The sequence below is a fragment of the Necator americanus genome, chromosome II, assembly GCF_031761385.1.
Source record: "Necator americanus strain Aroian chromosome II, whole genome shotgun sequence".
Classification (NCBI taxonomy): domain Eukaryota; kingdom Metazoa; phylum Nematoda; class Chromadorea; order Rhabditida; family Ancylostomatidae; genus Necator; species Necator americanus.
Genome location: NC_087372.1, coordinates 8,372,409 through 8,389,740, shown reverse-complemented (window position 1 = coordinate 8,389,740; position 17,332 = coordinate 8,372,409). Strand labels below are relative to the sequence as shown.

General features: G+C 42.6%; 5 protein-coding genes across 9 annotated transcripts in view; 4 read left to right on the top strand and 1 right to left on the bottom strand.

Moving 5' to 3' along the window:
- The window catches only part of RB195_017166 (uncharacterized protein), a gene marked incomplete at both ends in the record, with an annotated part of 41,035 nt that extends 38,238 nt beyond the window's left edge, over positions 1-2,797 (top strand). For all 3 annotated transcript variants that reach the window (XM_064184044.1, XM_064184046.1, XM_064184045.1), the window contains 4 exons: positions 160-264; positions 1,159-1,337; positions 2,487-2,634; positions 2,708-2,797. In XM_064184044.1, the coding sequence (XP_064039925.1) occupies positions 160-264; positions 1,159-1,337; positions 2,487-2,634; positions 2,708-2,797 (522 nt within the window). The remainder of the gene's footprint in view (positions 1-159; positions 265-1,158; positions 1,338-2,486; positions 2,635-2,707) is intronic.
- Positions 2,798-8,781: 5,984 nt separating this feature from the next.
- On the bottom strand, positions 8,782-13,206 carry RB195_017165 (uncharacterized protein; the record flags this gene model as incomplete). Its single annotated transcript, XM_064184043.1, has 4 exons — positions 8,782-8,961; positions 10,321-10,446; positions 12,850-12,965; positions 13,077-13,206. The coding sequence occupies 4 exons, from the start codon at positions 13,204-13,206 to the stop codon at positions 8,782-8,784; spliced, it is 552 nt and encodes a 183-aa protein (XP_064039924.1).
- RB195_017162 (uncharacterized protein) lies at positions 8,815-17,103 on the top strand (the record flags this gene model as incomplete). Of its 3 annotated transcripts, none has more annotated exons than XM_064184039.1 (6): positions 8,815-8,830; positions 15,381-15,445; positions 15,505-15,612; positions 16,332-16,510; positions 16,802-16,949; positions 17,008-17,103. In XM_064184039.1, the coding sequence occupies 6 exons, from the start codon at positions 8,815-8,817 to the stop codon at positions 17,101-17,103; spliced, it is 612 nt and encodes a 203-aa protein (XP_064039919.1). The 3 variants fall into 3 exon arrangements, with proteins under 3 accessions (XP_064039919.1, XP_064039920.1, XP_064039921.1); XM_064184038.1 differs by lacking the exon at positions 8,815-8,830 and adding an exon at positions 14,081-14,525; XM_064184040.1 differs by lacking the exons at positions 8,815-8,830; positions 15,381-15,445; positions 15,505-15,612; ... (1 more) ...; positions 16,802-16,949; positions 17,008-17,103 and adding an exon at positions 14,081-14,629.
- Positions 12,960-13,352, top strand: RB195_017164 (uncharacterized protein; the record flags this gene model as incomplete). Its single annotated transcript, XM_064184042.1, has 1 exon — positions 12,960-13,352. One exon carries the CDS (start codon positions 12,960-12,962, stop codon positions 13,350-13,352), a length of 393 nt encoding a protein of 130 aa, XP_064039923.1.
- Positions 13,697-14,041, top strand: RB195_017163 (uncharacterized protein; the record flags this gene model as incomplete). The annotated part of the gene is made up of 1 exon (XM_064184041.1): positions 13,697-14,041. The coding sequence occupies one exon, from the start codon at positions 13,697-13,699 to the stop codon at positions 14,039-14,041; it is 345 nt and encodes a 114-aa protein (XP_064039922.1).
- Positions 17,104-17,332: the final 229 nt, after the last annotated feature.

Genomic DNA, 17,332 nt, shown 5'->3' with positions numbered 1-17,332 from the left:
AATGATCAATCAGGATCATTGAGTCATTACGCGAAAAGAAATAGGCCAGAACTAACTCAATCTCACTGAGCTTGCTCTTTGTTGCTCAAAAAACCTTTCAGATCTTTTTTTTTTGAAAAATTCCATATAAATAATCCAATAATTCACAAATCTTTTCAGATATTCCACGTAGCCTGCTTCAAATGCAAAAAATGCGATACAAGACTTGCTGGTGCCTCATTTTACAATATCGAAAATGATCCGATTTGTGAAAAATGCTATGTGGTGAGTAAAGCGCTCCTCTACCGAGTCATATCCATTGGTTTTTTGAATTTCAAATTCCAGAAGTAATTTCCGAGAGCCTTCTAGTTAGAGTGTCTATTCTAGTGTGCTGCATATGTAAATTTATGGAATTCTTGTTTTTGCGATTTGCGTTGCGATTTTGACGCCGTGACATCCAACGATGCGATGCCGCCATGCATTTGTGTGTCTACTACGGAGCACTAATGTTGAGTCGTGTCCGCAATCCTCGTGGGAGCAGCTAATCACAAAACGCCCGAGCCGAGCAGGCTAACAATCGGAACGACGCGCCAGCAGAAGTACATCATTTTGAAATGTTGGGATGTGGTTTTTTTTGTCTGCGGAAAGCATCACTGAACGAACTGAGCTCTTCCACCACATCTCCATCCACCTTTTTCGGCTCATCTATCAAGCTCTCGTGCAACGTTCAACTGCTGCTGAGCATCATGAAAAGCTGCTTGAAGACCTCTATATGCACATATGTAACTTGCGCATAAATAAACAGAAGAACATGCCCTGAGGGGATCAAGCACTCAAGCGCCTGTTTGTCTACGACAATGGCACTTGCATGCATCTATAAACACTTGGTGGCGCACATACATTCCGATGTTTGAAGACGTGAACTTGAATCGGGTCGTCGCCAAGGCTCACGGGGGCGGCAAACCGCGAATGTCGTTGATGGATGCGAAAATGTAGCAAAAGTCCGGCACTGGCACTTTGCTGAGCCCTTTTGGATAATTTCAGCAATTTAGAAGGATGAGAAATCAGAGTGGCACTTGTTAGGAAGCGCTGATACGGCGCTGTGAAAAAAAAAGCCATGCTAACTACATACTTTTTTTCTTCGTGGAAATTTGAGAAATCCCATACTTCTCGTTTTAGGACTCGTTAGAGAAATGTTCGAAATGTTGCAAGCCAATCTCGGATCGACTATTACGCGCCGTTGGTGGAACATACCATGTCGATTGCTTCACATGTACGAATTGCAGTAGGACATTGGATGGTGTTCCGTTTACTACCGATGCGCAAAACAACGTACATTGTGTGCCCTGTTTCCATGAGTGAGTGATCAAATTAAAGCACACGTTTTTTTCTCGTTACGAAAATATTTACAAAATCATTCTACGCAAATCCTGAGCGCTAACATTTAGCAAACACTTATATTCGACCGTCTTCAAAAACAGATGAATTGGATGACATTTTTTCTGTTCCCACTATGAAAAGTTCCTTAACATTTTTGATCGTTTCCCGAAAACCGCGACGGAAAACGAAATTATTGGGACATCTCGACAATTATTCAACAGGGATTTACTCCAGTTTCAGCGAACGTGCGCATCCTGACAAGTCCTCAACATCATATGCGTCCATACATAAAATCGATGTGTGACATTTCAGCTACCATCCTTAAATGTTCCTGCACTTTTCCTTCTCATTTTGTTTCTTGTTATGTTGCTATTCGGGGGAAACTGCAACATTTGTCATTTTTCTAAGATTATGTCTCGCTTTTTACATTTTACAGAGCTTGATGTATTGGCGAATTCATCTTTTGACATTCTTAGGGTCTTCTCAATGTTGAAAGTCAGAATTGAATTGTTCCAGAAACATGAACCCGTGAATCCGGAAATTTCCCAGTATTAACTGTGACTCCGCAGCAGTTCATTAGTCCAGTTGATCTGACGATCCATTCATATTCTTCCTCTCGGTTGTTGGTCTCTGCGAAGACAATCCTAAAACGAATCACTTTATGTTGCCAATCCCATGAAAACGCCAAAAACTGCACGAGAGACATCTTTATGAGATATCTAAGAAGTTCGTAGGAGACAGAAAACAACCATGTGATTAGAATCCGAACAAGCGAGAACTGGTCTCTGTTAGCTCTAACTCTAGCTGCTCCATCGTTCCATTCACCATCTTAGCTAGCAAAAGATGAAAGTTCAGAGTTCTTGAGTTGGTAAACGCCGGAGAGTAAGACTTACTCCTCCTTTCGTCAGTAATTTTGAGAAGAAGACCAGTTCTCGTGCATTTGCAACTCCTTTATGAGTTCCAAAACAAAACTTGGATACGGCAATCAATCCGAAAGAATGTTCTAAAAAATGCCCAAAGCATTTCTGCTAGAGTCCTTGCCAAAATTTTGTTTTACTCTGAATTACACGTTTAATTCCCGAAGGAAGACATGAAAAAAAAGTCGACTTGATAGCTTTTTTCTTTAGGAAATTCGCTCCTCGTTGTGCCGTCTGTCAGAAAGGAATCGTTCCGCAAGAGGGTGAAAAAGAATCCGTGCGAGTCGTTGCCATGGATAAATCCTTCCATCCGAGCTGTTACAAATGTGAAGATTGCGGACTTCTCTTGTCCAGTAAGGTACTGTTGTTACTGTGCCCGTACTATTGCGCCACTGCCACACGATCATGTGATCATCATTTTTCGTTTTTAGGTCGAAGGAGCTGGTTGCTATCCTCTCGACTCCCATCTGTACTGCAAGACGTGTAACATGAATCGGCTGCGTATGCAGGCTACTGCATAATTCTAAACAAAACTGCAAACGCACACCTGCACTAATCAATTTCTCATCCAAATCAACTGACCTACACTACAACTCTTCTTCTACTGATTGAGTGATGCTCGCTGCCGATGATTCCAAAATTTCCACCATCATAGAGTACTGTAGTACATAATTACGAGAGATCATCTTTGCGCTGAATTTGCTGATGTTGTGCGTTTATAGTGGGCGCCGAGTGTGTTTACTCATACACACCTCCGCGCATCTTTTTTGTACATCATATTCGGGGACTGACGTTTCTGTGTTCACATCAGCATTGTATATTTGAAGTGTGTGCCAATATGTATGTAAGCAGTAGATATGAAACTAATCATAACATACTTGCATACAACCATTTTGTTCCTTCGAATGAGCATTTGCGAATCATATTCACCAAAGATACTGATACATAAATTGTATTCGCAAATTGTATCATATATACAATCTATGCGCATATTTCTACTGATAAATATTGGGGCTTGACGAGTTATTATTATGTACAGAGGATAATGAGATGAAAGGATGAACAGAAAATGCAAGAGCGCAAGTTATCGCCTCTAGTATACAGTGTTGCGTCCAGTAGACGCGACGCGTTCGTTGCAATTCCGGAGGCGGCAGCGGCGTGACTCGGCAAGCCTAAATTCTGTCACTGTAACACGCTACAAAAGAAGAGCAAATACAAGTACTTACCACAGAACTCAATCTTTCTAAGTGCAAAGCATTTTTCTAGGTTTACCTTCCTTTACTCCCATCGATCGTGCAGGAAGTGGAACCCTTAAGCAGGTGTATCGTAGCGGTTAGGAGTCCCGCTTCTTGCACGATCTATCGGAGGTTCAAATCCGCCGCAGTGCTCACTAAACCCCTCATCCATCCGGAGTCGATAAATTGGTACCGGACTTGTCTGTGAGGATAAAAGCATTGACTTGACACAGCGGCTAGCCACCGCAAGTCATTGTATAGGCCAGCTACACGTTCCTAAACCTCAACCGATCCTGATTTGAAGTGATCGGCGGATTAATTAACTCCAGCAACTTTATCATTTATCTTTACCATCCCTTTAGTTCATTGTTTATTATTGTTTATTGTCTAGTGTTTATTGGAACAAAGTGCTACATTTCCCGGTACAAATATGCCTGCGTGTGTCTCTTCGAGCACGTTATAAATTTCATTCAACTCCTTCATGTGTCAATCAATGATCGAGACGGTGGTTTGAGGTCAGAAAAATGAGATACAGCCCAACGAGGTCAGTCTCAATGTAACTGGAACAGCAACGTAACACCACTTGATTTGGTAATTTTCGTATTTTTTAATTTACGTAGGCGGGACCAACAAACAATCAAAGTTTTAGGAGCGTAAGTTGTAAGAATACAGCAACCTTAGAATTGTGCGCTGGCGCCATGAAATAGGATTTAAGCAATGATTTTTCCTATTTCTTCTGGAAACTACGCATAGTTGCAATCGCGGCATTGAACACGTTTTCGTCCTCGATGAAGCTGAGTGCTGATTCGTCTCCGCAGAACACGACGAGCTCCTCAGTGCTTTTTTTCTTTTTCACAGCTTTCACTCTTTTGTGCAATTTTGCTTTAAAAGGATAACATAGTCTCATCAAAGTCCTCTCCATTAATTTTATAGTTTATCCTGCCTCTAGGATGCCTTTAAGATTTTAGTTTATAGGGAAGGGATTCCTCTGACATTTTCTCGCATGATTGTGCACAACTAGCGCCTTTCGTAGCCGCAATCCTAGGGAAATTTTTCTCGCTTGTTGGATAGTTTCTCCTGCTTTTGCGGGGTCTTCTGATCTATTCAAGGACTTTCCAGATATTCTTCGAACGGATAATCACCATAAAATCCATAAGTGTATTATCCAAGAATCCACAAGAACCATCGTATTTCTTCTGAATCTTTAGGAGATAATCATTTCTATATGTCGTATCCACGCATTGCTGGGTCTCAGATGGTACAATTGACTAGCAAATCCTAATGAAACTAAAAACAACTGCATGTTTTTAGTTATTTCCGGATACGAGAGGAAATTTGTTACATCAATGGACAAAACACATTCCTGGATCTTTCGGCCAGTAGAATAGGTAAAAATATAAACCTAAGTCGAAGGTGTGTAGATAATATAGTGAAAATGTAAAGTAAAATAAAGTCACTGGCGTATCAATCCACTTAGGATGCACCAACGCGATTTACTGGAATTTGTGCTCGTTGAGGTTTTGCACGCATATTCCCCTATACCATGAGTTGCGGGGGCTAGTCGATGATCAAATCAGTGTTTTTTCCTCCCAGACAAGTCTGGTACCAATTTGTCAACCCACGGAGGGATGAAGGGTTTGATTCGCGCTAGGGCGGTTTCGAACCGTCAACCGTCCAGCCACAGCGGGATCTCTTACCAACTGTGCTACACTCGCTCCTCATTCAAAATGTGCAAGTAATAAATATGTCTCCTAGAACGGCATCGAAAAAATCGTATGAAGGGTTCCCTACTTCTATTAAGTTTCTGCTTTGCTTTGAATTCTCTACTCGTGTTGTGTCACTAGTTAAATATTTCAATTTACTCTCAGTAAACTGATTTAAGGACGATATTCTTGTTATGAAAGCATTCAGTTCGAATTCGATTTGTACGAGTTGCGATGTGCCCTAGATGAAACTCTCGTTTAGATGAGTATCGTTAAAAAAAATGCAGAAAATATTATAATCCCTTTCATTACGATTTAGCGTCATCGCTACAAACGCAGCGTATAACGAGACTAAAGTTGTAGTTAGGAAACTTGTGGGAAAATATAGAATTCGGGGTGTGGATTACAAGTATGAGGTAAAGTATCACTCTATCCCCACAAATCATCCTGAAAAACCTCATGGGAACGGGGTTTATTCCTACGACACATGTTAGAACGTGCTATCCTTGAACATGCCCTTCACTCCCGTCTTCAGCTTATTCATTGGTTACACTTGAATAGGCTGATGAGGAAACCTCATTGATCTTCGACCGCTCGCTTCTGGATGCGGTGGGTGAACAAGGTTGGAGTGTTTTCACAAACCTCGTAGGGATAAATGCAGTTTCCCACGCGGTTTTTCCAGATGATTAGAGGGAATTGAGCAGAACCACGCTCGCGTTCCTTATCTACACCCGGAAATCTATATTTTGCCTCAGATTTCCCAATTACATCATTTTCGTGATCCACTACCTTTGAAATAATTCCTGCAGGATACTCGGGCGTATTTGTTTGTATTTTACATTCACAAACGATAGGACGAGTAGCGCTGTCGCTCAACTTCTAATCTTTGACTGGAAGTAACAACCCATCTATCTCTCTCGCATTAGAAAAAAAGCCCCAGGGATGAATTCTGCACGGAAATAAGCGTGCGAAACAACATAGCTAAGGTGACAAAAAAAAGAAAGAAAAGGAAAATTAAACAACAAATCTCAACCTTTTCGGATATTTTCCGGAAGCAAAAAAAAAAACCGGAAATCTGGACAACACATGATAGCGGGATCTTTTTACTTCTTAACGTCAAAGTTCCCGTTTTTACCTGTATCATATTCCACCATTTGACGAACAACTGCGACCGACGTGCAGAATTTGTCAACAGCATTTGTTTATAGTAAAAGAAATGGAGAAGAAAGCAGTTGAATAGCTTGCTTTTTAAAATCACCTGGTGATGTTTTTCTTCCTCAACGGAGTTTTTTGGAGCTGAGTTTTGGGGCTGAAATGTGCGCCGAACGAAAGATATTCGACGTAGAAGCAAGCGATTTTTCCTGAACATGGCAACTTATTTAAGAGAAAAAAGCAAATCCGTTCAATATTCCTCGCAAAATCACATTCTATCCGCATGATGAGAACTAATTTACTGCAATTGCAAAGTATTCAGCGATTCACGGTGGAAAAATAAAAAGAAATACAGTACGCCCTTAACAACTGCTAATTAGCGTCGGAACCACGTGTAAAAATGCCTGTCACACGCATCATCACTCTTCATCCAAAAATATCCCGAACTACGTATTCGGATGCGGTTTGAATTGAATAAATGATCTGTTGCTGTTGCAGTTATCTGCCCGGATGGGGATCTGTAAAATCCTCGGAAATATTTTTAAAAAATGAGTAGATCCAGTCACTAATTAAGAAATTTCAAATTTCTATGAGAATTTGCAGTAAAGTTTCAATGTCTGTTACTAAGCTTCTATATACGTTTTTTCTCCTCGACCTAATTTCTTTCCACGACCTTCATTGAGGAGAAGATATCTTATTTATATTTTGAAATATCTTAAGTATCTTCTTCACATAGTCAAATCCACAAATTCGAATTAAAATTTTGCCGTCGCATGAAAAATTACGTGTTTTTTCTTTGTTCGTGCTCAAAGTTGCTATAGATTTAGCTTTGTCCTTAAATGAAGGGATTTTTCTCGTCCTCCATTTTTTCTTCACTCACCGCCCTCTTTGAGCAATCCTTGCAGATTTCAGGAAGGAAACAAAGGAATCGCGACAGCACATGAGCGCGGCCGTGCGTGATTGAATACAGCTCATCGGAAGCACGAGTTATCCCACGACAACGCGCTCGAATTAACTCGAGACGAGGGACGCGCAGCATTAGTGGAAGATAAGACGATTGTTCTCACTTATTTACTTACTTATCCCTGATTGAAATCATCCCTACTCAAGAAGAAATTAAATAAATGAGTAATAAATTACCAATAATTGCAATCAAAAAGTTGTCTGTGAGCTTGAAGAAGTCTAACCACTTCATTTCACCTTCGAACTTTCGCTTCATAATAGACATTTACTTTTTTAAGCCGATTTTTAAGCCTCCTTCACCAATAATCAGCAACGGAACTCAATGAAACAAAGATGTATGTAACAAGAACTCATCAAACATATAATAACGGGCTTATTTTGTCACGTGTGTGCATGTATTTGTGACGAAATTCCAGAACGAGAATGAGGCGTTTCCGACAGCGTTTGATAGGTGCACTGGCGCTGCAATACGATGAAACGAAGTGAGATGGGTCCCACGGTTTCGAATTCGTACGCCAGGGCTAGAAAGCTATAAAATGAGGTGATACGGGTACTACGGCGAATCGAATTGATGTCCGGGTGCCAGAAAATGGGGTGAATTGGGGTGACACGGGTCCGTCGGCGTCGGATTTGTATGTGTGCCGGTGACTTTATGCTTTGGCTTCTAATAACCACACAGAGATGTGGCATGCAGGTATGATTTCAAGAAAGAGTTCTCTGAAGTTGCAGCGACGAGGAAAAAAACCTGAATCTTAGATTTTATACTGCATATATACTGCACAGTGCGTAGATCTCATTCGCCTTGGGTGGCATGACATAAAAACGCGATGCTTCACTAGTCCTGCCAGTCGGTGTGACTGGTCAGTTTGTTGTTCTGTTTGGAGTTTTCGGTGATGTACTTGAAACGATATCGAGATTTGGTAAAGACATAAAAGAAATTTAATGGGACATGTGCATAATAGGCCGTAAGCTGCTGGAATCAAGGTGGGACCGTCGCGAACATTAGCCATGAATGGTGTTGGCAGGGGGCCTTCTTCGATTTCAACCGCTACGCTCCACACACCGCTTCAGGCGCAACCGCTTACGTGACCGTACCGTACTTCACGCCGTTTTGACCGTACTATAGAAATATTGAACCATTTTCAGGCCTTTGAAAAAGATGAGATTTTCGAAAAGCCAGGCAAAAGATAAAATCTCGCATAGGTCTCGTCTGGCAAAACAAAGAAACATAAATACAACTCTTTAGGAAGTAATGTACTGTAATTTCAAGCCAGCTTATGCTGGCTGTTCTTTGCTGTCATTGTTGGTGACGTCTAGCACTAACAATGTCGGCTTCATTTTTACGTGGGTATTGATTACGGACGGGTTGATGGTTTTGTTCGCTGTTACAGCATTTGCATCATATCCTATTATTTTTTGATTAGCTGCGGTCATGTCATTTCATCTTGTGCGTCAGACTTCAAGCGGTGTGCTCACTTCATCCACATGACAAACGGAACACGTACGATCGCTTCTGACGTCTTCTTTCTTTCGACCTTTGGTTTCTGAGGAAGCGTCTGTATAAGTCAAACGGCACAACTCGCAGAATTCTTCTTTCTTGTATTCATAACCCCAGTGATAGACTAGGATGTCCTGGATGATTTTTTTAGGACAAAAATATCTTGATTGCTACGCACTATTTCTGACGCAATCATAATTGACCAAAGATTTAGACGATTCCGCTTCATCTGCTCTCGTTATACACTTCTTGTCCTATCACGCCCAGCTGAAGTGTTCGGGAAACCTTCCTCGAACCCTCTCCTTAGAGAGAGAGATATTGCTTACATATACTGGTTCTCTTGAACGCTTATCTGGTCCCAAGAACTCCAAAGAACAGGATAATGTACCATAGAACTAAACAAAGTTTTTCGGTAAAATCAAACACCTCAAAAACCTATAAAGTCAAAGAAGATTCGGATCCTGTTCTTCTTTTAAAGTTCAAAACACGTTATAAGTTGACAGGCGACAATTGTTGTAGGTAACAAAAAGTTGGTCCAAAATAATTGCACCAAGTTTCATACTTTTTTCAAACAATTATAACTTCATTGTCCATAGATATCAATCAACAAAATAGTGACCATCATGATCCACTACGTATAGTCGGATCAAAACGACATGAGACACGGAGTAGCTACAAGAGCGGTCGAGCTGCACGGTTTTCGACCTGTCGCAAACCGCCCGCTAGCGGTTTGCTCGGCAAGTTGCAAAATTTGCGTGTTTCCAACAGTGGATCGATATTGACCGCAATTTTTGCTTGTTTTCATCCTTTCTGCTTTTGTTTCTGGATTTTTGTCTTTTATACTCTTTTTTCCTGTTTCTTCTTATGTTTGCTGTTCTTGCTTTTATTCTAGAGTTTCTGTTCTATGTTGTATTGGTTGGTGCAAAAGAAATGCAGGTTTTCCTACCTAAAATCTAAATTAATATAACTCAGATCTAACAAAATTTATTTAATCAAAGTAATTTCCATTACAATTAACACACTTTTACCAACGAGAAACGAGCTTTTTAATGCCAATGTTATAAAAGTCTGAGGTTCTGGAAGCGATGAACTCATCGAAGGCAGTTTCAGCATCGTCTTGGTTTCTAGTGTTTCTCCCGCAAGAAGTTATCAAGGTGCTTGAAAAAGTGAAAGTCAGTAGGCGAAAGGTCTGGCGAGTATGGTGGATGATCCCTAGTTTCATAGTTCAACTCATGCAGCTTTTGCCGTGTGATCAATGAGACGTGAGGTCTAGCGTTGTCATGAAGTAGGATTGCTCCTTTTCTATTGATCAATGCCGAGCATAAACTTCGCAGTTTCTGGTGCATTTCGTCGATTTTCTGGCAGTACTTTTCTGCTGTAATTGTTTCACCCGGGTTCAGAAAGGTTCAGAAAAGTTATCAACTATTGATGGTCGGCTGCCATGTGGTTCGTCTTCGAGGCTGGTGTTGCCGGCCGAAACTTTTGGAACCAACGTTGACTATGCATTCGTTGATACTTCCCTGGCCCCATACTTCGTTGACATTTCGAGCGGTTTGAGCGGCAGTCCGGCTTAGTTTGAACTCGTAGAAGTAAATTTGACGAAAATTGCGATTAGACATCTGAAAATAAAAACCAAATTGTTTTTATAATAAACGACTTGAATTAAATTCCATATACATATTTAGAAAACTCATATAATAAGCTTTCCAACAATGTATAATACCTCGTAAAAAATCCTTAGTTTATTCAAAGTCATTTAGTTCATCCTCAGTTTATTCCTTCAATCAAAAAAATAGTGTGAAACTAATAAAACAAAAAAACCTGCATTTCTTCTGCACCAACCTGATATCTGTATTGGTCCCAGGTTATTGAATTGATTTTTTTTCATAATTTGCTGTTTGCGAGGGAAGGAAGAAGAAACAAAAAAGAACATTGACATGAAAATAAGTACAATTTTAAACCATATTCCATAATCAAAACATGAACAGAAGCAATACAATAACTTAGGGACAATACAAATACAACATAGATCTGTATAACAAAACCAGATGCAGGAAACATAACAAAAACAGGAAAAAAAAGAAGCATAAAAGACGAAAAACCCAGAAACAAAAGGAAACATACAGAAAATTACGGCCAGTATCGATATGCTGGTGGCACTCAGGAAATCTTAGGAAATTGAAAAGCAAACCACTCGCAGGCCGCTTGGTGGCGGTCGAAAACTGCTCCAACGTGATCGTTCATGCAACTACATGGTGATGCATGTCGTTTTGACCCGACTATGTATACATACAACGCATCACTAGATTATCGATTCCAAAAGTCCAGAACTCTGGCGATTATGAGTCGAATAAGCGCAGAACCCCATTTTCCAGCTATTTGTAATAAACGAACTTTTTCTCTCGTAGATGCAACTTCAACGCACGAAATAAATGGTTGTCAGACTGCGCCAAATTAGGAGAATGAGCCGGATAGAGTAGAACCTCCAAAGCACGCTCGGAAATTTTCGGGCGGGTACGCTTTGCCAAGTGAGCCCGGGCATTGCCATCGAAGTTCACTTGCCAGAAAATTCCCGAGCATGGATGGGAAGTTCTACCCTATCCGCTCATTACCTTGTTTGTTATCGCGACTTAGGGCGGTCTGACTGCCATTTGTTTCAGGCACTGAAGCTGCGTCTACGCTAGGAAAATTGGATGACCAGAAAAAACTGAAGAAAGATTTCTGCGCTTCTTCGACGCGCAGCCGCCTGAGTTCTGGACTTCTGAAATTTACAGTCTAGTAGGGCGTTGTACATATATAGTAGTCACCTTTGTTGATTGAAATCTATGGACAATGAAGTTATAATTGTTTGAAATCTTGTGCGACTTTCAGACCAACTTAATAACAAAATTTGCAACGCATTTCGTCTAACAACAACAGCTACGATGTTACGGTGGGTCGAGAAGTGTGTGAAGAATTTTGTGAATCTCGGTGACAGTACTACACTGTTCATTTCCGAGCTTCCTCCGGCGTCTGCAAAACTTTACGAACAACCACTGTATTACAGATTTGTTATAGTTGAGTCAAAATGTAGCTCGCGGTGCAGTCGCGTAACCTGTGATCGGACACTAACGCTGGAGCGAGTGGAGGATTCGGGAGAATACCCTATCAAATCCAAATGAAGCTATTAGTCCGGCCTCTCCCTCGCCCGCGGTGTTTCGTGTGTGGCCGCTTCATGCGCGGCCGCTACAGGTCGTTTCCACCCAACTATATCGATCCTTCCATGGACCTCCCTCATTAGAGGGAACACAGCTGGTTAGTCTCGAGGCTACGTGGCACGTCCCCAAGGATCATCGCGGACCAAAAGCGACCTTGCACCTGCAGTCCATCCTCTGAATCCACTTGCCCTGAGACCCAGATGGATCCAGGGAATGGACACCCTTGTTTCTGCCGTGCCAGAATCAGTTCATAATGCTACCGTATCCCGCACGTCGGTCGGCAAACAAAAGCCTGCAAACAAGTGACTGGGAGATGCAAAGGAGGCAGTTTGGAGTCACCTCCAACAAATGAGCTCCACCTGTCCGCTCCGGGAGACAGGAGTCGCAAGTCCCATGAGATTTGGGAGAGCGCAACGCTCTCCCAAATCTCGTGGAACTTGCAACCTGCCCACGGGTTTTGAATTTTTGTGCAAAACGCAGAAATGGAAAAGCGTCTACTGATTCCGGAGGAAAGGCTGCTACGGTAGCGCCAGGAAAGACGGGGTTGCATTAATGTAGGCTACAGAGACGAAAAAGGACTAGGATGACGATCTCTACTTATAAGGCCCGAACGCTTGCAATCGAACGCAACCACTGAAGATCTGATGATGCAAGCCAGGAAGTTTAAGAACCACGTCATCGGACTGACTGAGTGGTAGCGACGCCACCTACTGAACGCCGTGTATGACAATGGAGAACAACTGTCCTTAGGAACATACGACAGTAGAGGAGTTGTCCTCGTCAATTGATTGTGGCAAAGAACAGGGACTCTTTCGAACAACTTACGACCCGAATCGGACGTCGGCGGATGAGAAGATGTGGTTCAATGCTAGGTTTAACTATCTTCACACACTCCAACATCAAGCTACGGAAAAGAAGAAGTTGAAGCTTTCTGTATGGACCTGGACAAGTTCTACAGAGAAGACCATACCTTCTACAAGGTCATAATTGGTGATTTCAGCGCCAAAATTGTCCCCAGAAGAACCCCTGAGGAACTTCGCATTGAGACCCACGGCCTACAGTGGAATGAACAGGGATGTCACCCAGTGGAATGTACAGTAATGAAACCACATCATCGTCAGCAAAAGGTTCTGGTTGACGGATGTCGCTGTTGTGCCAAAGTTCTATACGGGATCGGACCATCGACACCTCGGGGAAGATTTTCGTTCACCCGGAGAGAAGAGAAAGGCGCTAGGTTCAGAAAGCGAAGTCCCAGAACTGTCATTGACTGCGATCTCTTTGGTTACGTTAGCCTGCTTTTGGGAAGATTCCCCATTGAACAACATTGACGAGGAAAACGACCAACTCGTTGAACACCTGCACGACTACACGAAGAAAACTGACGGTTTCGATACCATTAAGGGACGCCTTTCCCTCGAACTCTTGAGGTAATACGCCAACGTGTAGCAACACAAGCCGCAAGCAACCAAGAACCCACGTCTCAGCTCGGAAGGTTTCGCATAGGGGCGATAGAGAAAGACCTCAAAGAGAGAAGAATAGAATTGCTGGCTAAAGTTGCAGAGCCGTGAAAAAACATCCGCTATGTCCGCTGAGTCTCCGCCGATCGCAAGACGAAGATGACTGCTCTCCCGAACGTAAAAGGAACAGGAAGTGCGTCGCGTCGAGAAGGGGAATGGAGAAAGCAAGCCATGTCCACTTGCGTCCTCACCATCTGAGGGAAGATGGAAATATCAGTCCAGAGGCTCTCTCCTGCAAAGTACGACATGCTATCACGTCGGTAGGAAATCGAACGGCACCCGATCTCGAGAGGATAAGAGCAGAGTTCCTGAAGAACTTTCCGCCACTACTCATCAACACTCTTGCGAGGCTCTTTACACGTTACCTGTCGAAATGCAAGGTTCCTAAACAGTGGAAGACCAGCAAGCGTTGTTGTATAAAAAGGGAGATCCACATAACATTGGCAAATATCGCCGACTCTGATTACTGTCCGTCATCTACAAGCTCTTTACAAAAGTGATCGCTAATAGGTTGAAAAAGTTTAAGATAAAGGACAGCCATGCGAGCAAGCAGCACGATTGACAACATTCACACTGTTTCGAAATTCATCGAGGTGTCACGAAAGTACAAGATGCCGCTCTGTCTCACCTTCATCGACTTAGAGCCCCTCGACTTAGTTGAGATGGAAGCAGTCATAGAAACCTTGGTCCTTACTCGGTTCATAAAGGTACTTCGAGGGTTGAGTAACTTCACAACCAGAATTTCGCCATTATACAAAAATGTCATCATTGACGTGAAAAGAGGGGTTCGACAGGGAGATACAATCTCACCTCCTGTATTCACGGTCACCCTCAAAAACGCAATGCGAAAGCTAGAATGGGACGACATGGGAGTGAAGGTTGATGGTCGGCAGCTACATCATTTACGACTTGCTGACGACATCGTTCTGATAACATCTAGCATCAGTCAGGCGGAAAGAATGCTGACCGAATTCGACGGAACACGTGGGTGCATCGGTCCTCAGCTGAATCTGCAAATCTGCGATGTTCATGCGCAACGGATTAGTCTCGGATGCTCCGTTTGCGCTCAACGGAACGAACATATGTGAGTACACTACCTAAGTTTACCTGGGAAACGAAGATGAAGAACGACCTGACTGCTGAGCTGCGCAGGGGGAGAAGAGCTGCTGGGAAAGTGTTTGAGAGCATCGAGGATGTAGTGAGGAAACCGAGAACGCCCGGCTTCGTCCTCACCTCTTCAACGGCAGCGTACTTCTTGCTTTGACCTATGCTTCGGAAAAGTGGGAATTTCGCAAGGCGGAAGAAAACGCGGTGAGCGTCACTGAACGCGCAATTGAGAGAGTGATGCTAGGAGTATCCTGCTTCACGTAAGTGAGGGAGGGGATTCGAAGTTCTCTTCTACGTCAGCGATCGAAGATTAGAGACGCCACCGCGTTTGCCAAAGAAAGTAAAATGAGGTGGGCCGGACACGTGCGTTTTAACGACAACCGTTGGACCAGAGCCGTGAGCGACTGGGTTCCACGCGATATTAAGCGCACTACAGGAGGACCGCCGACCCGATGATCAGATTTCTGCACGAAGTCTTTCAAACAAAATTATGATGCTCTTCGTGTCCCACTTGAAAAGAGGGCTGTGATCCTTCTAGTGAATGAGATCCGTGGAGAAGCAAAGTGTTGACTGAAAAATGTAACTTAAAATGATATATGAACTGAAATTATACGAGGATTTTTCCCTGTATGAAAATTCAGAAAAGTCTCAAGAAAAAAGAATTCGATTTTTTCCTGCTCCAACCTAACGGTATTTCTTCTTTTCTTGTCAATTAAACTTTTTTTTTCGAAGGTACATGCGCAGCTTGCAACTCGAACATCACTCAAGAAACGACGGAATGTAAAGCAATGGGAAAGGTGAGAGAAAAAAACTTCAGAAAATCTTCGCAATCTGAACGAAGTCGATATAATTTGAGATATTTCACGTGAATTGCTTCAAATGCAAGAAATGCGGCATAAAACTCGCCAGTTTCTCCTCATACTATAGAGTTGACGACTATCCTTTATGCGAATCTTGCTATCAGGTCAGTGACTATATTAAACGCTGACTACTCTTGCTGAAACAACCTTACATGAAATGAGCTCATAAGGTATAAGACGGATACTCGAGTGGAAGTGAACGAACACGATCACGGTCAATCCTCTAATTGTTCCGAAAAACCGTGCGGGAAATGGTCTGGTCAGTCGAATTTTCCGACGAGACACCTAATAACGTGTTGCGTATGCAAACGAGGGGACAATTAATGGGCTGCTGACGCTGCCCCCGCCCGCTGGCAGATGCGGCGCCTGTGCCTGCACTCATGTAGGTAATCTACAACTTCAGGGCCAAGTTTTAGCGGAGGAATGCCAATATCGTCAATTTCGTGGTATGTTGGCTTCAGAATGATCTGAACCCTAGTGTGATTGATTGTGAGCAATTATGCCAAAGCTGGGCTCCTCACTAGCGGGATGTGGCACTGGAGGATCAGTACTCACGTTCACAGTCTAGTCTTGAAGCTAGCAAGGGAACATTTCGAGCGTAAAACAAAGGAAAATTTCAATGCATTGAATTGGGAGTAACCGAAAGCTGTCGCAGCAACGTTGGAAGGGGAAAGAAGAGTAAGAGGTGGGGGACCGGTTGGAGGAGGTCGTATTCGAGAGGGTAGTGTCTCATTGTCACGCTTGACCCACAGTCAAGTCCTCAATAAATACCTATCAAAAACGAAGCCACCGTATAAGCATATCTGTATCATGATTGCTTAAGGATACCATGGACAAATGTAATAAATGCCAGAAGCCAATTACGGATACCATACTTCGTGCTAGATGTGGAACGTTTCACCCCAAATGTTTTGTGTGCGCAAATTGTCAAAAGTCGCTCGAAGACGCACGTTACACCACAGATCTAGACGGTTATCCCCACTGTATGCCTTGTTTTCACGAGTGAGCGGATTAAATATACTGTATCAATATAAATTAAACACAAAATACACTAGGATCAAAACTACATGAAGCACGGTCCAGTCGCGTAAGCAGATAGCTTAAAGCGGCGCGGTGAAGAAAACAGTAAGAATCGAGGAGGAACCACCACGAAATACAGGGAAGAATGGTGCTAACAATGACCCGATCTCGATCCAAACCGCTACGCTCTTTGAGCGCAGCTGCTTGCGCGACTACACCATGCTTCGTGTCGTTTTGGCCCTACTACAAGCCGATTCTGAAATTTCGTTTCAGACGATTTGGTATACGATGCGTAGCCTGCAAGAAATGTATTGTTCCTGAAGAAGGGAGCAATAAACGAGTGAGGGTATTTGCATTGAACCAAAACTATCATCCGAGTTGCTTCAAGTGTGAGAGCTGTGGAATCAATCTATGCAGAACGGTTGGCGGAATTAATCGCTACGTCATACATTTCTCATGTGATCGTAATCTTTTTCTAGGAGAAAGGAGGCGGTTGCATTCCGTTTGACGTGCAGCTTTACTGCAAAAAATGCTATTTCAAGTGTGCCACTTTTGGCGGTGGTATAACCTATTAAATCAATGGGAACAGAAGAGCGACAATATTACATTGACCATAAATCATCATCATCATCTTCACTGCATAATTACATTCACATATCTATTGGTTTACAATCGAAATTTAAAATATAATTTTAAGTCATTAATACTACATTTTCTTTCAAGTGGAATAAAGATCGATGATGACGAACATGGGAGCTAATTCCACTAAGCTAAAATATCCTTCCCAATCAACACGTGATCTGA